Source organism: Streptopelia decaocto (genome assembly GCF_964273445.1).
Source record: "Streptopelia decaocto genome assembly, chromosome: 2".
NCBI classification, from domain to species: domain Eukaryota; kingdom Metazoa; phylum Chordata; class Aves; order Columbiformes; family Columbidae; genus Streptopelia; species Streptopelia decaocto.
Genome location: NC_138655.1, coordinates 30,124,264 through 30,151,900, shown reverse-complemented (window position 1 = coordinate 30,151,900; position 27,637 = coordinate 30,124,264). Strand labels below are relative to the sequence as shown.

Here is a 27,637-nt window from a genome sequence, read left to right as displayed (position 1 = left end):
TTAAAGACAGAGCACAACAAAATTTCTATTCCTTTGCCCTCTCATGACTAAATTGTAAATTATATTCACGCTTTCTTTAGTGACTAATTTGCAGATTTCCGTGAGAACTTCAGAAAGTATGACCCAAACACCTTTTCAAGATTTAAAAAACATTTATATAGATAGTTGTAAAGCTAACACTATTTTAATATACACAGTTCAACCTTCTCTTCAAATGTGACATCTGACAAAAGATCACATGAATTTTCAGTAAGGTGCCAAAATTTTATTGAGTTCACTCAACACCTATGAGGATTCATGTAGAATGTAAAAAGAAAATAGTTCCTTTATCTTCAACAGAAGTACAGTAAGTTTTCTGGCGTCTTATTACACAATTCTCATTCATTTTCATGCAGACAATTTTTGGTACAAACAGAACTCAGACAATAAATTGAGTAACTGTAGGAAATCGCTGAGGTAAGAAATGTCTCTTTCTAATAGTAGTATTATCCTTTTACTAGACAAGGCATTGAACATTTTTTCTACAATGGAGAAGACAGGTGTTTTGTCCATAGTTTTATTTCACCAGGAAGGTTTATACAGTTCTGCATGAAGGTCATTGTATTCACAGCCTGAAGTACAAAGCTCCCTTTGAAAACTCCAGCACAAAGACACTGCATATTGACAACATTAAACAACGATGGGGGTGGTATAGGGGCGAAAAAAAAGATTAAAACAGAACAGCATTCTTCCTATTGGAAAAGCAGAATAAAACAAGGCACTTTCAGTAAATAACTGAAGAACAGAAACAAGCTGCATCAAAGATTCCACAGAGCTGACCCAGAGCACTGTAACAAAATTCTGCAGTAATGAACAAGTAAAATACAAAAAGGCACTACACAATCCTCTCCCTGCAACTCCCCTTTCTCAACCAATTAGCCAACTGAACTTGGCACAATGGGGTCTTAATTATAAAGTGCATCTCCTGTCTTAATACATTTTGAAAAATAGGCTATAGAACACATGCGGAAATATCCCCATGTGTACAATATATTGAAACAAAAATACATTGCAACTAGATTCAATCTAGCTACGAACTGCACAGAAAAAATATGGCTTCTTTACAAGTCTTTCAAACATCTCCATACAATCAGGAGTATTTTTAAACAGACATGAATGTATGTTAGCAAGATGGTAAGAGGTAGTGTTCCAAGTAAAAGGCAAGCTCACCGATCTTATTGTTAACATGGGTATATGGCAAATGTATCCCAGATTTTAAAAGCAGCATTACCAAACAAAAAGTATTACAGCATGCTATCTTGGGATGAAAATACACAGTGTTTTGGGGGTCTCATATTAGTTCCTTCAGCAAATATGATCAGTTGTTTTTTTTTTTTAATATCCAACTATAATCCCATTTTGTAAGTATTTTTCTCTTGGTACTGTATGCTTTCCTATTGTATTGCATTAAAATTTCCAGAGAAATATTCTTCAACTTTAGAATTTAAAACCAACACATTCTACACTCTTATTAAATGTAAGATGAGTCCATTTTTACTTCAACAAGCATTCATTTATGGCTATAAGAATATGAAAACACAAATACCAAACAGATGAACACATCAAATGTGTCACATCGGCAGTATGACATGACATGCTAGTTGGATGTGTTTGGTGAGTCAACGTGAAACTTTTGTCACTCCGCTAGGAAAGTCAGCCAAATTGTGTATGTACACTTTCTAAACTTCAGCTGATTTTAGCCCTTATTAGACTTCAATGTATTAAATATATAAAGGCTAGATAAAAACTGAAATCAAAGCAGCACTGGGTATATATCTTACATTAATAATTCGTAAGGATTTATGTAAACATTCAGTATGTGCACTCTTGCTCTTTGCTGAAAGTTCTTCGCAGCTACTCCATGTCCCCACCCACAGAGTACGTCCCAAACAGGAACCTTTCCCGGGTAACAGCAGCCACTGCTGCTCTAGTGTTCTTCATCAGCGGTATACGCTACTTCAGCAACTTCAATTTCTGGTACAGAATTTTCAGCCACGGAGCCACTCCAGCACGCCTCATGGTTTTCTTTATCTGAGCTGCAACAACAGATCAATAAGCTTTGTCAAATGGGAACTAATATGATTCTCCATAGTCTTTTTATGCCCACAATCCACAATACATTTACAAAGCTTGTTCAGCTTATTCCAGATCTGAAATTATCCATCCTGAGGACCTTTATAGGATATAGGATAGCTAGAGAGAGATACAATAAAATGGTGAAATCCTCAGCTATGCAAAATTTCTGCAAGACCAAACATTTAAAAATATACTTTAAGACAAATTAAAATATAAGTAAAATAAGAATATTTACCAGCTGTCCTCACCCAGCGTTCCCTGGTCAGCTTCTACTGCAGAGGACTCCACCTCACCACTGCACTCACTTCCTTCTCCTGACATTTGTCGAGTCATTTTTCCTAAAGATAAATCCCTACAACAAATAAGAACAGAGTACCACCAATCTGTACAGCAAACGTTTGTCACTGAAGAGCTGTTTGTTTCAATTAAAACTGTGCAGTTTCTGGGAACCTATCAATCTCACTCCTACATGCCCCATTTCTTTTATTACTACAGAGGTGCAGGGCTTGCACTGGATTGCTAGTTAAATCCTTTATTTGCTCCAGCTGCTTATTCCTAAACAAAACTCAATCCTCTCACTGCACCACAATTTAGTGGCTTTACAGAATTCAAGTTCCAGAGGAGTGACTATGACTTCAGGTAAGAAATTACAAGCAGATGACCTAAACCACACACCTCTTGCCTGAATGGCAGGTGGTTTATAATCAAAACATAGTCAGATGGAAGACAGGCAGGATGATGAAAAGACTTCTTCAACACTTTCCCAAGTCTCTCATTGTAATTTTAAAGTCACCCATTAGGTTTCAGAGCAATAAATTTTCCTACTAATAAAAGATGAGTAATAATATTTTTCCTAACAGCAACACAAGTTGGCAGCCCAACTGGCTGAAAATAGGAATATAGTAATGAAAAATTATAAAAAAACCCTTGTTTCCAAAGTATTGCTCTGTGTGGAAGCCACACATCATTTTAGTGTTGAGAGTTGCCATCTGAACTGGAAAGAAAATCTTGTGAACAATTTTGTATTAAAAGTGATACTACTGTATTTCACGTACTTTTAAAATTACTCTAATACTACTGTTTCTACAGTTCTATTTTAATGCACTCATTTTAAGCAATAAGTCAGCAGTATTCTGATTATGTGCCTATGATTGGGCCAAATCCAGCATCACAAGTCCAATGCCTTGTCCAATTGTCCCTTCCTACCTCACATATATCTTAGGTACTTGGCCTTTAGAGCTATAGGCCAAAGATGCTTAATTCTTGTTGGGCAATCAGATGAAAATTCCACTTCAAGAAGGCCAAAGGCAGACCTGTTTCATTTGCTTTCAATTCCCAACAGACAAGCTGAATTTCTTAAACAAGGTCACAGGTTCACTTGGAAACTTTTACAACTAAAAATCACAGGAGTTATTTTCCATCCAGAGTTCAGATACTACTTGACCAACTTGCAAGTAATTTTAAATGTCCGAGAAACTGGCAGAGTGTTTGTGTGTTTAAGAAAAACGTCTGTCTTCAAGAAAATAATAAAAAAATGAAATCCCTTTTTATTACTCATGCCTTCTTATTTCTAGTCACACAGAATTTCTTATAATGACGTTTTAGCCAAGTGCCAGTTATTTATTTCACTGTTTAAAGCCAGCAGTACGTCATAACCATCTCGTCAAACAGGGAAAGCATCTTCCAAACAGAATTACTTGCCTTCAGGAGTAAGTGACAAACTGATGGTATTCAAATCAGAATTTTCAAACTGCAACAATTCAATTTAAATCCTTTTCCAAATGTAGTTCACTTAAATCTTATAACCAAAGATGTGATTTGTTAGTCAAAGTGGATATGCTAGACTCACCAACCCAAGTAGTATTACAATAACTTCTAAAGGGACCACGGGAGTTTACTCCTTTGCTAAGGAAACCCCAGAATGAGGGACTTGGCAGGTCTATCGGGACACTGAACAACCCAACATCAACTCCTCTGGGCCTTCTACAAAATTTAGTAGACCAGCACCATAAAGTTTCATAATACAACTCCACCATTTTTGCCTTAGATTTACATGACGATCTCCAGTGCTATTTAAATGCCTTCTGTGGCATCACTGTGGGCAATTCAGAACAAAGTTACACATTATTAATACAGACACATAATTGCTTGATCACTGCGCTCTGTCAAAACTTTGAGTACAGGTGGAATTTTATAACTCAAAGCCATTTTTCCACTTTTCTCATCTCTAGCAGGGCATTTCATATATCCAACATCTCAAAACCAGAATTGATTATTTGCCTTATCTTTACAGGATTTAAAGGATCAGGAAACATAAACCCTGTTAGCTCAGAAAAAAAAAGATGGGACAACAATTTCTCAGTCACATGTACTAAACAACAACTTTTTAGCCAGCATATGAGAAAGAGCCTACTGAAAATGTTGCTTTGTGTGTGGTTATTTTGAGAAAATTTTTTCCAATAATACATCTAAAGCTGGTGTTTGTGACTACATGGAGAAAATACCTTCATGGAAATAAACTTCTAAACCCCATACAATTTCTACATACCTAATTCTTCTTTCAATAGCATCTATATGAAGTTGCTTTTCACTTAACAATTTCTTCAGCGATTCAACCTCCCTTTGTTTTTCAAGCAGTTCCTTTTGTAGACGGTAATTTGTTTCCTCCAGAGTTTCACAGAAAGCCTAGAAGACAAATTTAAGAGCATCTTCCATTTAACTTCAGTGGACTGATGTTATTGATTTTTCTTTTAGAAACATCAACCTATAACAAAATGGTAGCTGCTTTTCTTTGTAATAATTTTCATTAAAAGGTAGAAATTTTTTTTTAAAAGTTCTGTCCTTAATAAAACAATGCTGCTTTGCTTTGAACAAAGAATTTATTATAATAAACTGCAATGAATATACTCTATCACATCATTTGTTTGTCTCACAAGAGACTTTAGAAAGAGGTGTCTCTCCTTTGGTGCACAGTCCCTACTTTTGAACCTTTTTGCCTATATGGAACATCATCTGAACTACCCCCTTCCCCTCATTTAAGCTTTGCTTTCACGTGACTTGGAAGTCATTTTCTAAGTATCTAATTATTTCCAAGATGCCAGAAATATCTGGATAAAATACACGTTCTTCCCTTACCCAGGATAAAGACAAAATTGTACAGTTCTGTACCAAATAGCTGTTACAAATTCGACAATCATGAGAGTAAGAAGACCACTGCAAAAAAAAAAAACAACTTTGAAAAGGTTTAATGAAACGCAAAGAACACTAACTGCTCAACTGTGGTAAGGAAGTTGTATTACTCTGCTGAGCATGACAGGTATATATAGCACACCCTGATGAATGTCACAGGGAGCAATCTCAAAGCTTAATGTGAAGAGCCAACGTATAATGCAACATCCACCGCAAGCAGGGAGTGACAGAAGTGCTGGCACAGAGCCTGCTGGTCTACTACTGGGAAGAGCAAGTGTACCAACAGGAATGTGCAATTCTGATTTAATAGTTTACGTGTTCTTGCTAAACAAGAAACCAATATAAGAGGCTTTCTTGGCTTAACATTACATGCAACGAACCACTAATTCACAGAATCCACTGACTATAAACATTTCATAGCAACAAAGCTGTTTTTTCAAAGTTTAAAATGGGCTACAAACATCAAGAAACTACTATTTTCTTAGCTTTAATTGAAGCAGACTTATCAACTTCTTGAAAATGTTAAGTTTTCCTGTAATCACACAATTCAAACAAATGCAGTGTTTTTCAATCCAATAACCTTTCTTTTTTTCTATGGAGTTTTAAATTATTTTATTGCCTCAGATAGCAAATTTATCTTGGTTAACAGGCACTGAAGACCAATCATCAGTTAAGCCACAGCTTTATTCACATCTGCAAGAGCCAAGAACATGTGGTATGCAGTTTATTCTTCACACAGCGTTTTTAGTAATTCCTTTAGCAATCATTCCAGATAAGCAGTCATCCTGTTTCATCCAAACCAAATAAGTGAATTTTAGTATATTTCATAAAGCTGTTCAGGATTGCTGATGCTCTAAGTGAAAACTGGCCATTATTTCCTTAAGAATATAGTTAAGTTACATCACTCCTACCTTTAGATTTATGCACAGCTTAACTAAAATATTCCACGGGTGTTGTGAAGTGTTTCAATGTTCTGAGAACTAAAAAAACCCTTTTGGAAAAAATCATCTCTAGTTGCAATCTGTGTATCAGTTCCCCAAGGGAAGGCAGTCACTGTTCACAACTGAATAGGAAAACACTGACACAGTCTGAAGGATGCCACCACAGCAGAAAGGTGAACAGAAGCTGAGAAAGACCTATCAGAGAATGGTGTGTAATGAGACATCTTGCACCTTGAAGAGCTGGAGCCTGGTGCAGTTCTAATACTCAGGTGGGAACAATTTTCCCTGTAAGTTCTGAAAGAGCAACAGAACCAGGCCAGCTGAAGAGAGCTTTGCTTCCTTCTTCAGTAGATCATGAGGGAAAGAACTTATGGAAACAGTTGCAAAGGATATGACCAAAAAAAAAAAAAAAAAGCTTTAGTGACTAACTATGTTGCCTACATTTCTGTGACTGCTGTCCACCAAAACCCCAAGGCTCAGGATTCAAAGATAATTAAGGGACTTGAGCATCTTTCATGTAAGAAGAGGATAAGAGATCTGGGACTTCAGTTTGGAAAGAGAAGGCTTGGGGTGATCTTATCAATAGGTATAAATACCTGATGGGAAGGGATGAAGAAGAGGGAGCCAGGCTCTTTCTCAGTGGTGCCCACTGACAGGATAAGAGATAATGGTCACAAACTAAGACCCAGGAAATTGAACACACAAAACTACTTTTTCACTGTGGTGATGATCAAGCACTGGAGCAGGTTGCACAGGGATGCTGTGAAGTCTCCTCTGTAGAAAATACACAACCTCACTGGACACAGTTCTGGACAACCTGCAGTAGCTGACCCAGCTTGCACAGAAGGGTTGGAATAGATTCTGATCCCAAGAGGTCCCTTCCAACCTCAACCATTCTGTAATAGCGAGGAGTATCGCCTGGAGACCAGAATTTTATGACAGCTGTATCATAAACTTTACAGAAATGGTTAATAGCTAAAACTATAATAGTGCAGCTATTTTAATAGTTTGCCTAAAATCCTATGAGATTTTGCCACAGTATGCAGGATGAAAATCTCTATGAAGAAGGCACTTAAGTTTAATTAATTATCTGAATAGCTATGTATAGAGATCAAATATGAGCTCATAACACAAAAAACATACCACATCCTTCAGATGTACATAATAATTTAACAAGAGTCAAGGCAATCCCACTTAAACAAAACAAACTGGTAAATATAAATTCAGTTGAAGGAGCAGCACTTAACATCCATGATCTCTAAAAACATATCATTACTCTATAAAGCAAGAAAACTAAGATGACCCATTCTAGACAGACTTGATATAGCTCTGCATGCCAGTGAAACATACTTCAAATAAAATAAGCCACAGCAAACAGTATTATTTTTTCAGTGTGCTGATTTGCATGTCAAAAGGTTGCTCTTTTACAACACTACTTGACACTACTCAATTATCTGCAAGAACACTATTTTTCGTGGTCAGAATTAAACTTTCATTACATTCCACAGCAAGAACATTTTACTGCAAGACCTGAAGTCCAAGTTATACAGATTGTAACAACATGCTGAATGTAAACCTACAAAACCTCTCCTTATATTTAATAGTTGCCTTATATAAATAGTTGCCCTAAAAAAAAATTTCATCCATTGGTCATAAAAGGCAAAAAGGGAAAGATGATGTCTTGGGACAGGGATCAGTTACAGCAATCAAGGATTATCAGTGTGCATCAATAATCAGACTGTGTCAGTTTAAGAAATACATCCATCTGGAAATTCTTGTGAAAAGGCAGAAATAAAAATGTTTCATTCCATACCGTTCAGCAGATTTTACAATATTCTAACAATAACTACTGCCTTTTGCATTCTCCTTTTATCATGTTACATATCACTTACCCTGCTCTCTTCTAGACTGTCAAAAGGACCTGGAGCATCATCCAGACAAAGAAATTCTCTCACTGCAAGGCTTTAGCAAGTAAAAGAGAGCAAATTACTTTAAGTACAAAAAACAACAACACTTACATATGATCATACAAGGGCAGTATTTCTTTAAGGGGCACAAACATCTATCCTCAAATTTACTCCCAAGTATTCAAAATAATGTTAAACTATTAAGTCTCAGCTGTGTATGTTAAAAAGGGACAGTATTTAAAATCTGACTTAAGTTGCACAAGTACACTTAAAGAGATTTCAAACAGCAAGTAAATCACCTTTAACATGATTTTTCAAATATTCATAGAATTGTATGCTACATGACAACTGACAAACAAGTTTATCACTTTGGTAGTGATGAGGTTTGAAAAATTATCCTGGTGAAATATAAGTATTAAAAGATGGATGAAAGAGTATGCTGCTAAAATCCATATGCAGATCCCTTCAGGAAAAGAGTGGAAGTAAGCATTTTTCAGTACCTCTGCTTTGTTAAAATCACAGTCAATTGATTTATACACAGTATATAATTTTTATACATACAGTATATATTATATATACACACAAAAATAAGTTATAAAAGAATAAGAAGTGACAAGGTTAATGTGCCATGGATATACTACATAGCGTCTCTAAAGATGCAGGTCAAACTAACGCATTCAACTTAAAATAGTGTAAAATTGTGTAACAGTTGCCATCCCCCTCTGTGCACTGTTTTGCAAAGGCCAGAAGGGAGTATGAGTCATCTCATGGTTTACTAGAGTACTTTGAGCGTCTTGCTCGTCACTTTTCACAGAAGTCTTCAGTATCTTCAACCATGTTCCTTCACCCACCTTTCTAAGACTTGCCAGCTCTGTTGTATTCATTCTTCTATAAATAACCTCCAATCAGAATATTCTAGTCACAACTAATTAGTGAGTAGCAACGTATTGGGATTCTGTGATTTCACTCACTACTATAAGTCTTTAAATCATCTCCTACTGCAATGAATGCACAAAAATAGAAGATGCAAATCCAAACTCATTCCCTGTCTCTTCCTCCCACCCAAGTCCCATGGGAGTGTGAGGGCAAAAGGAACTAATTTTCTGGCTTCTGATCATTGTCTGCATTTGAGGCAGATGCAAAGTACAAACAGAAGAAATGAAACTTATACCCAGCTACCAATCTAATAAAACAGCTTCAGGTTTGGCAAGCAAAATGTGGAGAGAAATTTCTTCACCTAACAGCAATAATTGATTATACCATCACTTTTATTTTCAGAAAGGCTCTGAAGAATATTTATCTAAAATACATTAAACTTTCATTTTGTTGTTATATTCTTGTAAGCCTGCTTTCAAGTGTTCATTGCACATGTGAAGACATAGGTATTCTTTTTGGGCCAATGTTTCATGAGAATTCTTCTGTTCATATCCACCTTTACCTCATAAACATTTACACTAACCTGAAAAAATTTCTCCTATAATCAATCATCATTCCTTTCCCCACTTCATCTACATGACAAATATGATAAATCTTTCTTTTTTCAAGCACTCTCCACTGTTTTACATTAATCAACCCATGACCTCTGCAAGACATAGTCTAAACTTGTACTATTAGAACACCTTCTCCCACATACTCAAAAAAAAAATCTGCTACTTAAACCAAGATTAGCACTCAAAGTCATGACTTAAATTATTAGAAAACAACCTCAAACCAAATGAAAAGTCATTCAGGCATATAAAGTACATTTTCAAGAAGACTGGGGTTGTTTTTTTCCTCTCCAGTTTAATCTGCTTGAAGAGACGCTTTTCCAGTGAGATGCCCAAGTCCATTTTTTAATGGTTGAATTGTTCTTTTCATAAAGATGCTGAATGAACTCACATATGCCTAATGCAGAAGAATTCATTATGTGGAAACACTTCTGCTTGCCATTTTCTTCAATACCTTCATCCTTAGTCACATAGCTCAGTTCAAACATATTTTTAAAGTATTTAATTTCTACATTTTGCTAGTAATTTTGTGCTACTAAAGAGTAACATTAAAATGGCATAACATGTAGTTATGCTTGTGAGTGAAAAATGTAACATCCAGAAAAATAAATGTGCAAAAATATCTAATCTACATATAATATCTACTTACATCAAGTTAACTCCTCCCTTTTTCTTTCCCCTACAGCTGCTGGCAAAAATCTGTATTTTTCTGTAGTTTTCAAAACTTCTTGACATTGAAAGCTGTAGATTCATTATTTTACATAAGGAGGTCAAAAAACTGAAGCCACAAGTCCCTGAAAACATTTTATCTAAAATATGCACCTGATGGCATAAATGTTAGCATCATGTAACAGAGATTAGTGTACATGGCTTCTTTCTTGGCTCTTGTGCCAGCCGACATCCCCCTCAGGAGCGGTCGCGCTGCTGGTGCACACCAGTGTACAGCACACAAGCCCCAGCAGCTCAGCCAGTTTGTCCCTTTCACGCTGCTTCTGACATAGCGTGGAGGCAGACGAGAGCTGTGTCATCTACAGAACGTCAAGTGACACTTCTGTTTAGCAGGTTAAACTTCTTTCTCCTACTTCATGGGTTATATGAAACTTCCTGGATAACATTAAATCTGTGGGTGGATTTCAACTTCATCACTGAATCTTCAATACAAGGCAAAATATGAGGAAAAAAAGACATAAAACACAGACTCCAAATTTAGTCACCTGCATACCATCCTATATTGTACCTTCAAACTACTTTGTGAACCTAGTTTTATTAAAAAATAGGTATACCAAGTGAAGTCTCCTATCCCTGAAGTGTGTATTTCTCTCTGTCAATAAACCTCAATGATAATACATTGCATAAAGAGACATGAAAGAGACTTCTCTGCAAAGAGAAAAGGCTCCTTCCATTTTGGTGCAACCCAGTTTGACTTACTTCCAAAACTGTAGAAGGAAATAGTGAGCTTTTAAGGAGGAAGCTGGGTCAGATGCTCACCACTGCTCATGTAAGGTGCAAATATTAATTTCCATTAATAGTACCTTTTATTCTCTAATAAGTGGGTGGAAAAAATAAAAATCAGACAGATCTCCCTAGTTTTAATAGTTTCCTGAGGAATCCAGACATTCCATAGATACAAATATTAGAACATAAGCCATACCAACAAGTTATGAATTTATTAAAAAAAATTAATCTTCATGCAGAGCCTGACACAGCCAAGATCAGAGTTTTCCTCAAAACCACATTTAAGTTAACTAGCTCTTCATTAACCAAAATACAAACTGATTCCACAAACATTTAAATTCCCTTTTGGATCTGATAAGCCAGGCACCCTACAAGTTATGTTTTGGGTTTTTTTTGCCTTCAATTATGAAAAACACTGTTTTGCCCAATATGCACCATCATCAAGATACAAACAAGCCAGCTGAAATATCAAACTACCTGCATCAAAATGAAGCAAAAAGCCTTCCGATCTATTTAAGCAGACTGAACATCAACATAGCTCGCTAGTCTGTCTCCAGCAGCATAACATAAGTGACATTTAGAGAACAATTCCCTTTTTTTGGCACAGCTGTTATTCTGTAAGTTAATAATCATGAAGTTCTTAAAATTCTCAGCCACATATTTCAGCCATATAATAACGTTTAATAGCCACTTAGAGAGAAACTCACATGTTGATCCCAAATTCTTTTTGAAACCATTTAAGCTTTCTGTCTCTGACATCCCTCAACAAAGCTTCACAAGTCAGTGTGACATACTGAGAGATGACTATGAATCATCCAAAATATTAACATTCTTTACTCACCTTCCCTATCCCTTTGATGATTTCATATGCCGTGTTTAGCCAGCCCTTTCTCAAGACAGCAGACTAAAGAGAACAGAACTCCTCTTGCAGGGAAGTTCGTCAGTAGCTTCATCTGCCCTAGCTTGCCTTCTCTGTGTTTCTAGCAGATCCTCTTTCGAAATCAAATGCCATGTTTCAGCACTGGACTATGTGGAAATGCAATTCATATTCCCACAGCAAGAACATTTTTTCTTCTTTCAAGTTCCCGTTCAACAATTTTTAAGCAACTTTTTGACTACTGTTGAATACTGAACTGGTTTCAGAAAACTGTATCAACACCAACACTTATTTTTCAGGTTGTAAAAACCAACTGATTTTATAATTCTGTATGTATATACTTACTATCATCTTGCACTTCATGACATGACAAGTGGTATTGGTCACTCAGTGCCTTGGGATCCTTCTATGATACTTCATGATCTCATTGTTCATTCTCTTTTCCAGATAACTTTCAGATGTTCTGAACACCAGTGTCCATAATCATGATCCACAACTCCGTATGTAATACTCCTAAATTTCCATCAATCGTTTTCCCCTTGTCTTTCAATAATTTTATATGAGCTCCCTCATAACTACTTGTAAAATAGATTTCCCTCTGCAAAAGACATTATTACTTTTCCAAGTATTATTTTTATTTACCTGCTTATCACTTCAAGTTTTTTATTACAAGCAGCACCAAAAGTCAAACGTACTTACTAATCTCTAGTTCTCAGATTCAAGAGTTAAATGCCTTGTAAAAATATGTCAAATGTAATAACAGCCATTCTACTAAAAAGTAAAGTAGATATGAATATTATATGGTCTTACACCACAGCTCACCAATTTTACATTTTAGTTCCTTTAAAATTAAGGGAATGCTGTTTCCTCCACAGAATTTCATTTTTAATGAAGTTTCAGACGAAAACAGCTCCTCAGACTCACTCCTCAAAGAATCTTTGGTACAGCAACCTCATAGCTTTACTTTTGGTGTTGGAAAAGGTTTTTAGAACTAACTGCTCTGCCTCTAGCAACTTGCTTACCAGAATTATCTTTTGGCCTATATTAAAAATATCTTATATTTCATTTGACAAAATTATACTCATGTTCCAGCTCTGGAAGAATTTCACACTTCGTATGAAAAAATATAACATTCAAAGAGACTTCTGCACTTTGTTGCTTAAACATATTATGTTTTTCAGACTCTTAAGTATTTTTTGATTTGTGGTTTACATTTACGTAAGTAAAATAATCTATGAAGGTACTTCTACTAGTATCACACCATGTCAATTAGAATTCTTTAGTTTAATACACATTTTAAGAACTAATCACATAATACAGCAGGTACCTTCCATTATGAAAGCCTAACTTATAATTTCAATATAAATTAACTATATATAAATTCTGCACTCAGCACATGGAAGTAATGTTTTAGGAATAAACATGGGACTAGTCTACGTTTTTAAATATTACAGCTTTTACTTAATAGGTAACCACGTACAATCAAATTCTCCTTTTTTGCTTAGGTTAAGATGGGATTAATTTAATAGGACACCATAATTCACATAATGACCAAATGCACAACGTGAGTGTTAATGAAGTTCCTTACTGTCTATGTCCCATACTGCTAGAGCCTAAAAGCCTCTATGAGGACTTAGAACACAAAAAAAATCCCAAGCCCCAAGCAAAGTTTAATTACGTACCAGTTAGCAATATCTTTGTGAGCTACTAGGTTCTGGAGAAATGCTTGTAGTCCCAACTGACGATCTTCCAAGAAGTCAGGATTATAATTATCCTTGAACCAGCGCTTTGGTGGAAGGGCCAACCGAAAGCCTGGAAACATATCTTTTAGCTGAAATAAAAACCGAAACCAAATTAAGAAAACCAAGAAAAAAAGTCCTGATGAAGTACTGAATTTGACGCAGGGCACTGACTTGCTTGGATCCAGCATCTTTTCTACACGTCTCTCCCCTACATCGTCACACGTTTAGTGCTAGATTTAGGTTATGGTTGGACTCGATAATCTTAAGGGTCTCTTCCAACCAAAATGATTCTATGATAGATTACACATGTGACATGAGAGACAGTTTCAGGGAAAAATGGTTAATTTCTTTATTCATTATTTGTTCAACATCTCTACCAGCACAGTAATAAACTTCACAAAGTTCTTTTCCCACCATTTTTTGGGGACAGAAGGGTATTCTTCACATACTCCTCCAACCCACTAGTTGCTCTTAAAACAAAACTAAGCACTATGCATCTAGCCAAATGTCTGTATTTCAGCCTTTGCTCCTAACCCCTCATATTCTGTCATGTTTCAGCATCCACCAAAATGGAATTTTTTAATATTACAGCAACAAACAGTATTTCAATCTTTTCTGTATCATTTGCTAGTTACTTCCCATAGTTTCAAGTAATAGATCTGTTTACTGCCTCCTTCCCTTACTTCTGGCTCTAGTGATTTACAGAACATCATCTATTGCTCTTAGCATCCTGTGACAGTCCATCTTGCATCTCAGCACTTCTGCCTTAGTCTTCAGAAGTCTGTACTACTACCCTTGTGCCAATCTCTATTTGTGTTTTGTGGGGTTTTTTTTAGTTACTTTTGACTTTAAGATCACCATGTGGCTTCTTGTGTACCCATACAGGCAATATCTCATCTTTCCTTTACATTGGATTCCTTCGCTGCCATCTTTTATTTGTGTTCTTTCAGTAAGTATGGAGTTTTCATAACCTTTTCATTGCCAGCAAAGTAGACAGCTTTGACATTCTAAGAACTTGTTGCTCACACTCTGAATCTATTCAGTTCTTAACCTGGGACTGCACTTAGTAATTTCATTCATAAAAGGAGAGTTCATGGTTTTGAGCTCTTTTACTCCAATTCATTTCTATTTTACTAGCTGTTCCTTACTAAAATTATTTCAGAAACTGGTAGAAGTACAAAACACCTTCTAGGATCCTACAGCTTATCTATGTTGCCTTCTTTATGTTATTTGACAAATCAGGGCAAATAAAGGATACTAAGCTCACTAGCTGCTTCTATTAGTTAGTTGAGCTGCATTCACTCAATCGTCTAATCCTTATTTTATCTACATGTCCCCACTGTGACATCATTCTTATTCTCACATTTTGTCCATTTTTAGCCACTGCCGAAGTCCAGCTCTCACCTCAGTTTGGACCTGAGCGTAAGTAAATGCCTGACACATACAAAACATACTGCTCTTTTGTCTTTGAATGGTCTTCCTGAAAAGCCACTCCCTCTTTGTTAATACTTCAATCAAACTGATCCATACAGCCATGATAACGATCGATTACTCAATTCAGTTGGCATTTAATGCCAAGTTTCTAATACCACTTCAGGAAACTAATAATTTGCCACCAACCTCAAGAAGCATGGTGGGAAAAGGATTTATAGAACAGTGTATTTGTCTTGTTTGTATTGGATTTCTAAGAGGTAGGGTACAGAAAATCCTGAAAGCATACACGCATGCAATTTCATGTCTGTATTTGCTATTAGAGAACAAGGAGCTGGAAGTGTTTCACCAGACCTTTTGAACCACTGATGCATGCATATAACCATTTACTCTTCAGTTCTTAAGACATTATGCTTTTTATAATGCAGCAATGTCAGCTTCAGGAACTGAAACATACCATAGTTCTGAAACTTCTAGAGAATTACAGAACAGGAACATAATAGAAGTTTTGATGTATACTGAAAGATGAAAAAGCTTCAGTCAGTGACACAGGGAAAATTCTTCCTTTTAAACAGAAATCCTAACACCTATAAATCAAGCTAGAAGCCAAACATTTTTGTCGAAGATTTGACTGCAAAACTAAGGAATTCACTTGTAAAATATAAATATCTAATCTAAAATGAATACGTCTGGAATTTTAATTTTTCAGACTACTAATAACCACACTAAAAGTCAACACCTGTAAGCCAGTTCTTGACCTATATATGGCGTAGCTGACCAAAATACAAACTTTTACATGACTTGACTTCTGAAATAAGTTGAAACCCCCAGAATGTCATTATCTTAAAAGAAGTCAGGCTTTTTCCAATACATTCCTTAACTTAGGATAGACTCAATTAAAAGACAGAAATTTCTTCAGAAAGAAATCTTTATAAACTAATTCAGATTGAACAATGTGTGGTAGTTTTAGACCACACTGATGTTTTACAGGTAGCCTAAAAAGATACTCAAACAGGTCAAAGCAAGAACCCAGAGAAATGTGGAAGTTCAAGTCCATATTCAAAACTTCAGCAGCATTAAGTTCTTAGTTGATTAGGCACACTGATCCAAGAAGCAGAACAGGTAAACAAAAAATCCCTTACTAAGTCACAAGTTTGAACATGAAAGAATGTAATAGCAGAGAATATGTTAAACTTGGAATGAAAGGGAACAATAGGACAAGGAAAAGTGCAGTTCTGTTCTTCTACTTCTATGCTTCTATAGAAATAATGCTAAATGGGATAGCCAAACACTATCTACCAATTAAAAAAAAAAAAAACAACAAAAACTTGTGCTTTTTAGACAAACATTTTTGACTTTCAAGTGTTCTAAAAATATTAAGTTGCTGACCCAGAACTCCTATTTACCCAGCATTTCTGCCTTCAGCTTCAAAAATCTAATATAATATTTCACAATTAACTTCAAAGACACTGAAAATAAATGAAAACTGACTATCATAAGAAGAACTTGTTACATTCATGAAACCTCAGTTATATCATGAAAAAGTAGAGTTTGTTGCACTGAAAAGGACCGAATAATTACTGGATCATTCCCCTGCAAGAGAATACAGGCTTCTAGTTCTATTTCCATGCAAGGAATACAACTATTAAAGAGTTGATTTCCTTTATCACAGAGACTAGGAATAAAGTATGAAGGACACTAACAGCTTCAGATGAAGAAAGACCTTTTTTACACCAGCTGTAGCTATTTCATGTATCTTTGAAAAAATGTGGAATCATATGTTTTTCATTCGTGAATATAGTATGTGTTTTATATGCAGCAAAAAAAGCAAGAAAAGGAAAAAAGTGACAAAAACGTTAGACACAATGAAATATGAAAGAAGAGTGAGGCAATTTAGCTGAGAATTTACCAGAATATAATTCTCACCTTGTCATTAAGCCTGGAGAAGTCAGTATACCGTCTGAAAACCACCCAACTTTCCTCTGGACTTCGTTTTACCAGTATTTTGTACACCTGTGTGGAAAAACAAGAATATCAGAAAAATGTGCAGAACTTCAGGCTGCCATTGTCTGGAAGGCTGAAATTATCCTTTATTTCTTAATGAAACAAAACTCACAGATAAAAAGTCCTCAATTGGATTTTAAAATAAAACAAAAACCCCCGCCCCAATTTAATTATCAGTACAAATAGTATAAATTAATTTCAGAAATTAAAAAAGCTTCAATAATTCCTAAATACATTTAACTAAGTTTTCTATCTGTAATAAAGGGTTTGTGAAATTGCATCCACATTTCTTCCCCAGGTAAAAAACAAGTCTCAGCTCTCAAAGAGGTAAGTGAAGTATGTTTTAGCGATCTACTTCAACTTTTGCCAAATTTTTTACTCACTAATCCTTGAGACTAATATGTGTTTGAGATGACTGTAATAATCAGGTACTGAGTGTTACATTGTTTTAAAATGTCTCATCTGACTTGTTTCACAAGGAAAAGTGATACCAGGATAAAAATAACATCCTCCTCTGGTTCCATTTGTCTTGAATACTAGGTTTTGTCTTTCCACGCAAAATACAACCACTTCCCGACATAACTGCATCAGAATGATTATACTACCACTGTAGAACAGAAGTAATGGATCCTTTGAATCAGATTTAGCAAGACAACAGCACAGCAGTACCATTATCCTATTTAAAAGCAAATGGATAAACATTTTTTTTTTGTAAAGCAAACCATTACCTTTTACGAGGACTGATATTCAAATGCCTGAACACAATGAATCTAATAACACACAACTTCAAACAGAAAAATATTGAACAGTGTCTACAGAAGAAGGGTTCTCATTTTACAACCTCACTTTCTGCATGGCGCTAGCTTTCCCAGTCCTGGTGTTCTCTAGTTAAAAAATACAATGAAGAAAAAGATGTTTTTGGAATCATAATGATAAATAATCCCTTTCAGGCATTCAACCAAATTCTATTTAAAACATGTTCTAAAGTGTTACATAGTAAAATCTTCTCCAGTATTTTGTGTTTTCACAGCAAGTTGTCTTGACTGATAAATATATTTTTCTTGTTGCAGTCTCAGCATGTGATAATCTCAGTGCTATCCAACTTCTGTACACATGTGAGGGTGCTTTTAGCTTTTTTGTATTCCATGATACATTAAATTGCAGACAATTACACAAACTACAGATAACTATGGTGCAAATTGAAGCAAGTTTTCAGCTAGCACTTCTCTTATCTACTTTTTAAACACAGAATTCCACTTTCAAGCAGTATCATCTGTGGAAGTCATGGACTCCAGAGGCAATATTTCAGTCATTAACAAAACGCTATTAGAGTTTAAAATTCAAGCTGCAAGACATGTCTGTGAAGCCAGCATTAAAACTGAACTCTTCTGCCTTCCATTTTCTGTGTGTTTGGCCAAATGTTTTACCAAAAGTATAAACATTTTTATTTTCTTAAAATTTCACAGAGCAGAACTGCTATATAAAATTGTCAAGACTCTTTGCTAGTACACAGTAAAACACAGAACAAGAAGGTCTGGAATATACTTCTGGATTTACTTGCTAAACGGTATTTTATTATTTTGTTCTACTAAAAGTTCTGCAAAGGCATTGCTTACAAATGCATACATGAAAAAAAATCCAGTTAGTCTGACCACCACTTTGAATAGTTAGACAACTTTAAAAATGTCTTCACAAATTATGGTTGACTTAATTGTAATAAGGAGCACAATTGACTCATGATTACTGGTCAAAAAAAATATGGTCAACCTGAAACAAACATTTTTTCTTGCCAAAGCTGAGAAAAATGTGGGGATTGTTTTTTCTTTTTTCTTTAAGATTTATAATTAATAAAGAAGAAAAACCAGAATATCACAAAATCAAGTGTCAATTCCTTCACATAAGGTCTTGGGGGAAAAAGCCTACTAATATTGACAAATTAACATAATTCTAGGCAATCCTGAATTGCCTTATTCCATAAATACAAAATATTCAATGAAGATATGTCAATATTTAGTAAAAATCTCTGGCTGATTGAGCTTCTAATTATCATTTCTAGTTGGTTTAAAAAAAAAAAAAAAAAAAAAAGAAGTGCTAATTGACCATTCTGGGATTGCTAACTCATTTGAGACTAATTGCTTATAAACACGGACATTCTTCAGCCTAGGTTTCTTGTCCCATAAGCTTCAGCAGCCTTGTGTTCCAACATGCACTAACATTTAACTCTTGAAGTTAGTACATCACCCAGCTTAAGTAATTCAAAATCATACTCCTGGGAACTATGAGATGCTAACAAACAGTAAAAAAATTTCAGCAGTTGAGTCTCCCTCTCTTACAGTTGATTTCAACTTAATTTCCACTGTCTTCTGTCTCACTGATTCTGCACTGCAGAAGCAACCAAAACTTCTAGGACTAATTACTTGCTGGTTTTAATGCACAATAGCAAGCTTATTTTCAACAGTGCAACTGAAAGAAAACCCAGTTAATTATGCACTTCAGAAACAAACATAACAACAGACGTGAATTCAGAAAGAGCAAAAATGCATCCAAGCATTTTAACAATATAGAATATTTCATGTGTACTGTAACCTGGCCTTCTACATAAAATAAGGAGTCAAAGTTGTCATGGTAACTACAGTTGAATAACATTGTACATGCAAACTGGAATATGCCTTGGCATATTTTCAGACTGACCCTTGTCAATTTAATAATAACATAGTTATAGTTTTGAAGGTATTATTTAAAATTTTAATCTACATATAAAAAATAATTGGTTCTTATGCTACCCTGCACGAAGATGATAGAAACTGAAAACCTTATGATAAGACAAACCATCACTCCTAAATAATTAAAAAACAGCATCAGTTATTTTTTTGCAGAAAGAACTTGATGATTTTATTAGTATTTCAACATTAAGGACAGCAGATTCCACAATTCTCTAAAAGAAAACAAGAGAAAAAAAAAAGTTGTCTGCTATTTCCTCCTCCTTACCTATTTGTGATTGTTGCTCTCCTAAAGTATCACTATTAATAACTAACTAGTAACAACCAACATCCATCAGTCCCACAAGCATTGCTGAGTTATCTCAAAGAAATGTTTCAATGACAAAAACAAATGCACAAATGTGTTAATATATTTATGGCATGTAAAAAAAAATCTGAATTGCCGCCTACAGTACATTTTGAAAAAAAATCCATATAAATCAGTTACACTGGTTTTCTGCCATGAGATATTGCAGATGCGACATATCACTCTGCTGTTTTCAGAACATTTCCCCACGTTAGAAACTAAACATAACAATGCAAGAAGCCAAAAACTATGTGTCTGCATTTTAATGCAAATGTTGTATGTTAACAATAACTGTAAAAGGCAAATATCAGCATATCTTACCATTCATTTCAAATAAAAGACTACATTTTATTTAAGATATTTAACTATCCATAGCTTCTACAAGTTCAGTTTCACAAGGACTTGTAACTTTGCAGGAATTCCTGCCTTTTCTAGCAGAAATTGATACCTGAAGTAGAATGAATTCCTTCTATCCCACGTACACAATTAGAGGAAACACTGCCTCCAAGTTTTAATTTCCCCACCTGTATAACAGGAATGATATTCTCTTGTACTTGGAAGTTAAATTAGTATTTATAAAGTACTCCAATATCCCTGAACTGCAAGATTGACTACTAAAAGAGAATGCAAAGTACATTCAATTGTTATCTTGTCATTAGAATATGAACTATACTATCTATCCCCAAAACTTACAGTGAATTTTGCCCTTTCCTCCATCACCTCATAACCCAGTATCGTAGGTGTGGATGGTCGATCTTCCCAGGTCCTGGAATCTGAATTCTGCTCTATTTCTTCTACGGGCTGAGTAGAGTATTCTATGGATGTATCCACACCTATAAATTTAGTCCTAACAAGTGGACTACTACACGCAGATGATGTAGAACCAATCTGGTCAGGCACGCTCGTCTTTTTAAAACTACCAATGGCAGAGTCCTCCAGCTGTCCTTTTGATGAGCTGGAACTCGTTGAGATGCTCCCAAAAGAAGAACTTCTTTGGTTTCTGTTTGTAAAGCTGGGTGATGAACTTCCAATAGGAATTGGAACAGGTACGTATGGTGTTGCCATCTTTCATGAAAGAAACCTGTTTTCGGCCCAGGAGTTTAAGGTTCATTCACTGCATAAGCCATGTTTTCTCCTCTTTTCAAGAACAATACCTGCAGTAAAGGAGAGAAAATATTGTTGTAATTTTTAAGTAAAAGCAACACTAAGATACTGCTTTGGAAAAATTTGTATCAGTGTTGAGATGGTATTGACAGGTACACATTTTCACAAGAAATTTGGCTTCATTTAAAATGCTGCTTTTAAATTGTATATCTACGATTTGATGGATAGCCTTACAGACATTCTCTGTCTTTCACTCTTAAAATTAAAATTTACTAAGTTAGATTACAAAAGAGAAAAATCTTTTTGTCCTTTATGATTTAAGTGCTGTTTTGCTTTATTGAAAACGTCAGCAATTTTTATAAGAAGCTGGTGTAGTTTTAGCAGCTGTTTAGTATAAACGGTACAGAAACTTTTCTCAGAATTGCTTCTGTAAGACATCCAGAGCAGACTACATGAGCTAAACACGCACGCAACAATATACATGACATAAATCAAAAGACTACACAGTAAACAACTTAAATGAAAAAAACTATTTGCATCTATTACATATTCACTGAAGTTTAATGGATCTGTTTTCAAACAAATATTTTTTCAAAACAACTCTGTTGCACATAATGCTGCAGACATTTGTAACAATGTTAACTGAGTGCCATTTCTATAGTTCAAATTGGAGCAATTAGGTTTTACAACCATTTACATCAAAAGCAGGGTTATAATAGCAGCTAGTTTTCCATTCCAGCAGATTAAAATGGAAAAAACAAGTTCAGGGAAAGAAAGATAGATAGAAGACTTCGTATTTTTCTTCAAGAGAACCATTTCAAGCAAAAATTAATCTTTTGTGCGCACATGTGTACATTTCTTTAAAAAAGCAGAAGAAAACTAAGATGACAGTAAACTGCCAAAAAAGCATCATCTCCTTATTTTAATGAAGTACGCAAAGAGGAGCTCTTACAAGATGCAAATTAGAGGTCACCTCTTTGGATTAATAGGATTTGAGTCACCACCCATTTCACTCAAGAGTATTCCAATCAACCACGAGGCTGCAAGCGGCTGTGAAGAGGGAAACCATCAACCTGATTCATGTCATATACACAATCAATCATCTACTGGAGCAAAAACCAAATGAGTTTCCTAATTGCCAGGGTGAAGTGATGCTTTCATTCTCTTGCTAAAATAAATCCTAGCGAATATGAATAAGGAAATAAATATCAAATGAACCAGCTTCAACAAGAAAGAGTGAAAAATGCTTTTGAAAGAGTTCGAGTGAAGGGGGGAAAAAAAAAAAAAAAAAAAAAAAAATCAAACTTCTTCATCCTTTCAGCTACGTAGGAAAATCTTCACATATTGTGTATGTCAGAAAGCTCAGGAAACTTAACCAACAAGAACAATTTCAAACTGTCAGTGACTCCTCGGGAGCAGCTCTGCTTCACTGTGGGATGAGGCTGGACACTTGCAGCATCTGAGGGAGCAGAAATGTCACTATTGTAAACTCCTGTTGATTGACCTTGCTGGTCAGGTACAAGATTTGGACTTTCCAGCAGCTTCTGTTGCAACATGGTCTTGTGCTTGGTTGTGTGACTTAACTCCACATGTCAGACAGCTGATCATATAGTCTGAAAGCATCAAGTCACATCTGTCTTGGAGACAAGACATTCTCCTGGAGTTAAACCAAGATCTAAATCCCTTTTTCCACCAATATCTCAGCAAGTGAATCTGTTTTCTGCCCTGAACAATAAGCTTCGCAATAATTTTTTTTAATAGATATAGAAATATCAAGACAAAGTATTCTCTGATTGGTTTTCTCTAGCAATATTCTCTTCTGCATAAAACACTAAACAGGGTAACTCCTTTTTCACTTGACACTTCACTGACTTTTCCATGTTACCAGAGTAAGGAATTGAGAGCATCCCCTTAAAGAATCACCCACCCAGCTATGTTCCTGGGACATGTGGGATTAAATCACTATAAACAGAAGAACCCAGTTGAGTCCAAGTTAGCAAAAAATCAAAGGATCTGTACATTTTTTTAAAAGTGGTTATTATGTTCTACTGCATGATTTTATGACTCTCAACCAGGAAAGGAAAAGGAGCCCACATCTCAGGGAATCTTGTGAAATTCACTCAGGAGTTAATCAGTTTTCGAGAAGAAAAAAAAGCCTGTGCTTTTCAGGACTTTTTGGGAAAAACAAAACAAAACAAAATAACGACAAACCATGACAACACTTTTACCAGTCACAATACTTCTGAACAGTGTCTCTTATGGAAGAACTTCTGTCTTTAAAAGTGAAATGCCAGTCAAGAATTTACTATCTTGAGCTTGGATACTTACTACTGCTCTTAACTGCACATATGTAACTGAAAGGCTGCAGAGCTTCACAGAGCAAAACACTTGATACTAAGAATCCGACATCTATACTGCACATGCTTCAGCAGCTTTTATGTCAGACAAACTGTAATTTGGTACCATTGACTGAACACTCATTAGCAGTGGGAATGCATTAGGTCTGCTCCCAGGGTACATTTTCTGTTTTTCTTTAGTACTCTGCAAGATCATTGCAAGTTGTGACCCAATGCATATTAAATGGTCATGATATTTGCTTCTAAAGGATATTCTGAACTCAATCTGACACAGTAAGCATACCCATAGATAAATAAGTGGGAATGATACTGCCAGTGTCACACCCAGATTCCTATAAACTCTGAAGAGTAGCATAAGAGTATTCTTTGAGTAACAGAAATGTCAGGCCAAGTGAGAAAAGGCCACACTGTGTAATTTTTTTTTTTTTCCCCAGAAAACAGAAAAAAGATATTACATCAGAACTCAGGCTCATAAACACATACAGTAAAAATTAACAATTTCTAAATATCTAAAATATTTACATGGTATGAATGACAACAGGGCTTAAAATCACATTAATTTACACTTTATGAAGACTAAACATTATAAAAAGAATACAATGCTCAAATGAGTGTTACAACCTTCAGACTCAAGCTTTTTCTATTAATATATAAGTTTACTACAAACTCATGCAATAAAAGGAAAAGAAAACCATTTGGTAAAAAAAACCAAACTTCTGGGCAAACCATACAGATCCTTGTTTACACGAGTGCAATGAGGATGGAAGATACAGGTGCACAGTCTGCTACTACCCAAGCTTCACCATGGACTGGTCTCATGTCAATGCACTAAACCAGTAGAATCATTGCACCACACCAGCTTCCAGAACACCCAAGAGATAATCCAGCAGCCGCACTCTTTTCCTTGTCTAGGTATTTACTTTTTGTAAGAAATTTGTTCCCTGTTCTGAACCTGTATTCAGTTTAGTTTGATGCCCAACTGTAAGGTAAGAATGAAATAAAAACAAGGGAATATTTGCTGGATGTACTGAACTGCTCCATCTGAAACAGGATACGGCCGAGTCCCAGGAACCCTGCTGTCACATGCTACAAAACAGTATGACACCAACTTACCCTACAGGGTGTTTACAACAGCCACCTCCCTTTTTGCGGGTGAAGCAAATGGACTATAATAAAAACCACTTAAAAATGGTTTGCCTCCACCTTGCAGCTATCGCAATTCCAAACCCTTTTAAGCTAATGGTTTGAATGTTCACTGACAAACACGTAAGCCACGCAATTCAAGGATAATAGATTAGAAACAAAACAATCCTTATTTAACAGTTCTAATTGGATTTAGAAGACTTTTAGCTATGCGATACTATTTGTGATCTGGTTACATGTATTATGCCTCTGGACAACAGTCAGGCTGGCTTTTGTTTAGAATTTAAGTGCTACCACGGAAGAAATAGTAGCATATTTAAAGAGAAAACTTGCCGAGTTAGGTTTAAAATGAAAAACAAAACAGAAAGCAAAACCCCAACATTTTGTGCCGACTTTAATCGAGTTAGTTTAATGACACATTTCATCTGTTTATGAACTCAAAACTGGGGTCTATTTATTCACACCTCGCATGCATAAGAACACAGAAGAGGGCAATTCCTGCCCCGAAGAGTCTGTTACCAAGTTGGAAACAACCGAGGAGAACTCCCCTCCCAAATTCCACAGCAGGACGTGTTTACGTTGCCTACCTCTGCCTACAACTTCATGGTTCTGAAACAGCTGGAAACCAAACAAAACCCGTCGGTATCTCAGTCAGCTCCCAGCGCCCGGCACAGCCCTGGAGTGGCGGTCGCCGCTGCGGGCGTGGGGCGGGCAGCGCCGCCCGGAGCTCAGCGCTCCCGCCGCCCGGGCCCGCCCGGCGCTCGGCACCGCCGCGGAGGGGACGCAACTCCCGCGCGCGGGCGGCGGCGCTCGCCGAACGCGCTCGTGCCCTTTTACGTAACTTCAGGAGCGGCCGCCGAGCCCGCGGTACCGGCGGGTCGTGCTCCCTGCACGGCTTGCGAGCCCTGCCCAGCCGCACGGCCCCACACACCGGCAGGTGCCACAGCTGAGGCACCACCCCGGAGGTGCGGCGCCGCTTCTCACCCCCGCCCTGCCTGGGGAAGGGCTTTTCCGTCCCCGCCGTTCCGCCCTGGTGTGACCAGCCCCGGCCGCGCCGCAGCCCAACCGCCCGCGACGCCCCCCTCCGGCAGGGCCCGGTGCAACCGCCTCCGCACAGGTGCGCGGGAGCTGCGCCGCCGGCGGGGGCCGGCGCGGGACGGGCGGTGGCGGGACTCTGTTCTCCCGGCCGCCCCGGCCCGAGCTCCCCACTGCCTGCCTGCCTGCCTGCCTGCCCACCCGCCCGTCTCCTCACGGCGCCTCACGCCTCCTGCCCTGCTCGCCCCTTCCCGCCTGCCGGGCCGGCAGGGCGAGCGCCCCCACTCACCTGCTCGCCGCGGCGATCGCCTCCCTCTGCCGTGCTGCCGCTGGGGCCGCCCCTCCCCCTCGGCCGGCCCCGCCCCCCCGCGCGGCGCCCCGGGGCGGGGGGCGGGCTGGTACCTGGGGCGCGCGGGCAGGAAGCGGGCAGGGACCACGAGTCCCGGCGGCCCCGCCGCAGGTAGAGCCTCCGTTTCCCGGCAGGCAGCGCGGCAGCCCGCGGCGAGACGCGGCCGCGCTGCATCTCGGGTGCGGTAGTTCCTTGACCTCGCGGGGCTCGCTGGGACCTGTAGTTCCGCGCGGCGCGGATGGCTGCGGGGAGCGGGGCCCGGGCTCCGCGGCGGGGTCAGCCCGGCCCTCGGCGGCCCCGCTGCGGAGAAGCCGGCGGGCACGCAGGGTGGGGCGGAGGGGCTGTGCACTCCTGGCTCCCGAAACCCCAGAGCTGTGTCAAGCGCGGGGTGTTAACGACCCCGAAGTCCCGCTGTACCGTGGGGGCTTCTCATACGGCAGCCGAACAGGTGCCGTGGTGGAGCGCCGGGGTAAAAGGGATCAGAGAATTTTCGGGGGTCGGGGGGGAGCAGGGGAGAGGAGGCGGAAATCACAGTTCTTATGTTCTTAAATAGCGGTGGGAATAAAACAGTATCTCTCTACACAGACGGGGACCGAATGAACACAGCATGGTTTGTGGTAAAGGGTGCATTTTCTTCATATATTTTATATTCAATATGCATCTATATTCTATATGCAGAGCATATATAGGCATAGTATTATATTACATATTATGTTATTATATTCGAATATTACATATTACATATGCATCTATAAATATATTCCATATGCACTACATATGAATGTGATACATGGAACTTCCAAGAAAGTCTTTTCAATTTTCATCTGCAGGCTACCACACACCGGCTTTTCTGGGATTCCGCCTCCCCCCCATCCCTCCCCTCCTTGGGATCTTTTATCTGGAAAATACTTGAGCACTTCGCGATTTTAGGGTAGCAGCCTGCTAGAACAGTAGCTGTGACTGCTGCCTGACGTCTGTCTCATAGTCATAGGTCTGGAAGCCCTTAGATGCAGCTCTTGGTCAAATGCTGAACAACTGATCTGCTTGTTTGTAATAAACCTGATACTTTTTGCAGGGCACGGGCACACAGTGTGGCAAAACCCTGCTGGGAAGGTGGTCTGCTCTGTGATTGCAAACAGTACTATGGGCCTGTTGCATTACTCTTGTCAGTATATACTGCTCTGGGGGCTATTGTCGCTACCACTGGAATTATATTGTTAGGTTCTTAGGGATTTTTATTTTTCCTGTGTCATGTTGCTTAAGCAGTACATCAGACTGTTTGGAATTAATTTTGAACTTAGTGGTTTTTACGGATGTTGCTCTTTCAAGTAATTTCCTCAGATTTGGCAGGGTAGCGAGCATTCATCATGAGTAGAATTAATAGATTTGAAAAGCATTTGTGAAAGACTAGTTCAGAAGCCATGCTGTGGGGAAT

General features: G+C 37.6%; 1 protein-coding gene across 3 annotated transcripts; it reads right to left on the bottom strand.

Annotated features, from left to right (window-relative positions):
* Positions 1-243: 243 nt before the first annotated feature.
* Positions 244-26,309, bottom strand: SNX16 (sorting nexin 16). Of its 3 annotated transcripts, none has more exons than XM_082047150.1 (8): positions 26,143-26,309; positions 20,908-21,368; positions 17,071-17,157; positions 13,654-13,802; positions 8,138-8,207; positions 4,664-4,800; positions 2,351-2,467; positions 244-2,075 (listed from the first exon to the last, which is right to left on the bottom strand). In XM_082047150.1, exons 2-8 carry the CDS (start codon positions 21,277-21,279, stop codon positions 1,967-1,969), a joined length of 1,041 nt encoding a protein of 346 aa, XP_081903276.1. In that variant the 5' UTR covers positions 21,280-21,368; positions 26,143-26,309; the 3' UTR covers positions 244-1,966. The 3 variants fall into 3 exon arrangements, with proteins under 3 accessions (XP_081903276.1, XP_081903277.1, XP_081903275.1); XM_082047151.1 differs by lacking the exon at positions 26,143-26,309 and adding an exon at positions 25,803-25,935; XM_082047149.1 differs by lacking the exon at positions 26,143-26,309 and adding an exon at positions 25,406-25,785.
* Between the last annotated feature and the right edge of the window lie 1,328 nt (positions 26,310-27,637).

Excerpts from the sequence above, each read along its gene's own strand:
- SNX16 (XM_082047150.1), bottom strand. The coding sequence starts at position 21,279 with ATGGCAACACCATACGTACCTGTTCCAATTCCTATTGGAAGTTCATCA. Across the intron at positions 13,803-17,070 it reads TCTCCAGGCTTAATGACAAG|CTAAAAGATATGTTTCCAGG; the intron begins GTGAGAATTATA and ends TTTTTATTTCAG. Across the intron at positions 4,801-8,137 it reads ACAGTCTAGAAGAGAGCAGG|GCTTTCTGTGAAACTCTGGA; the intron begins GTAAGTGATATG and ends TTTGTCTTCTAG.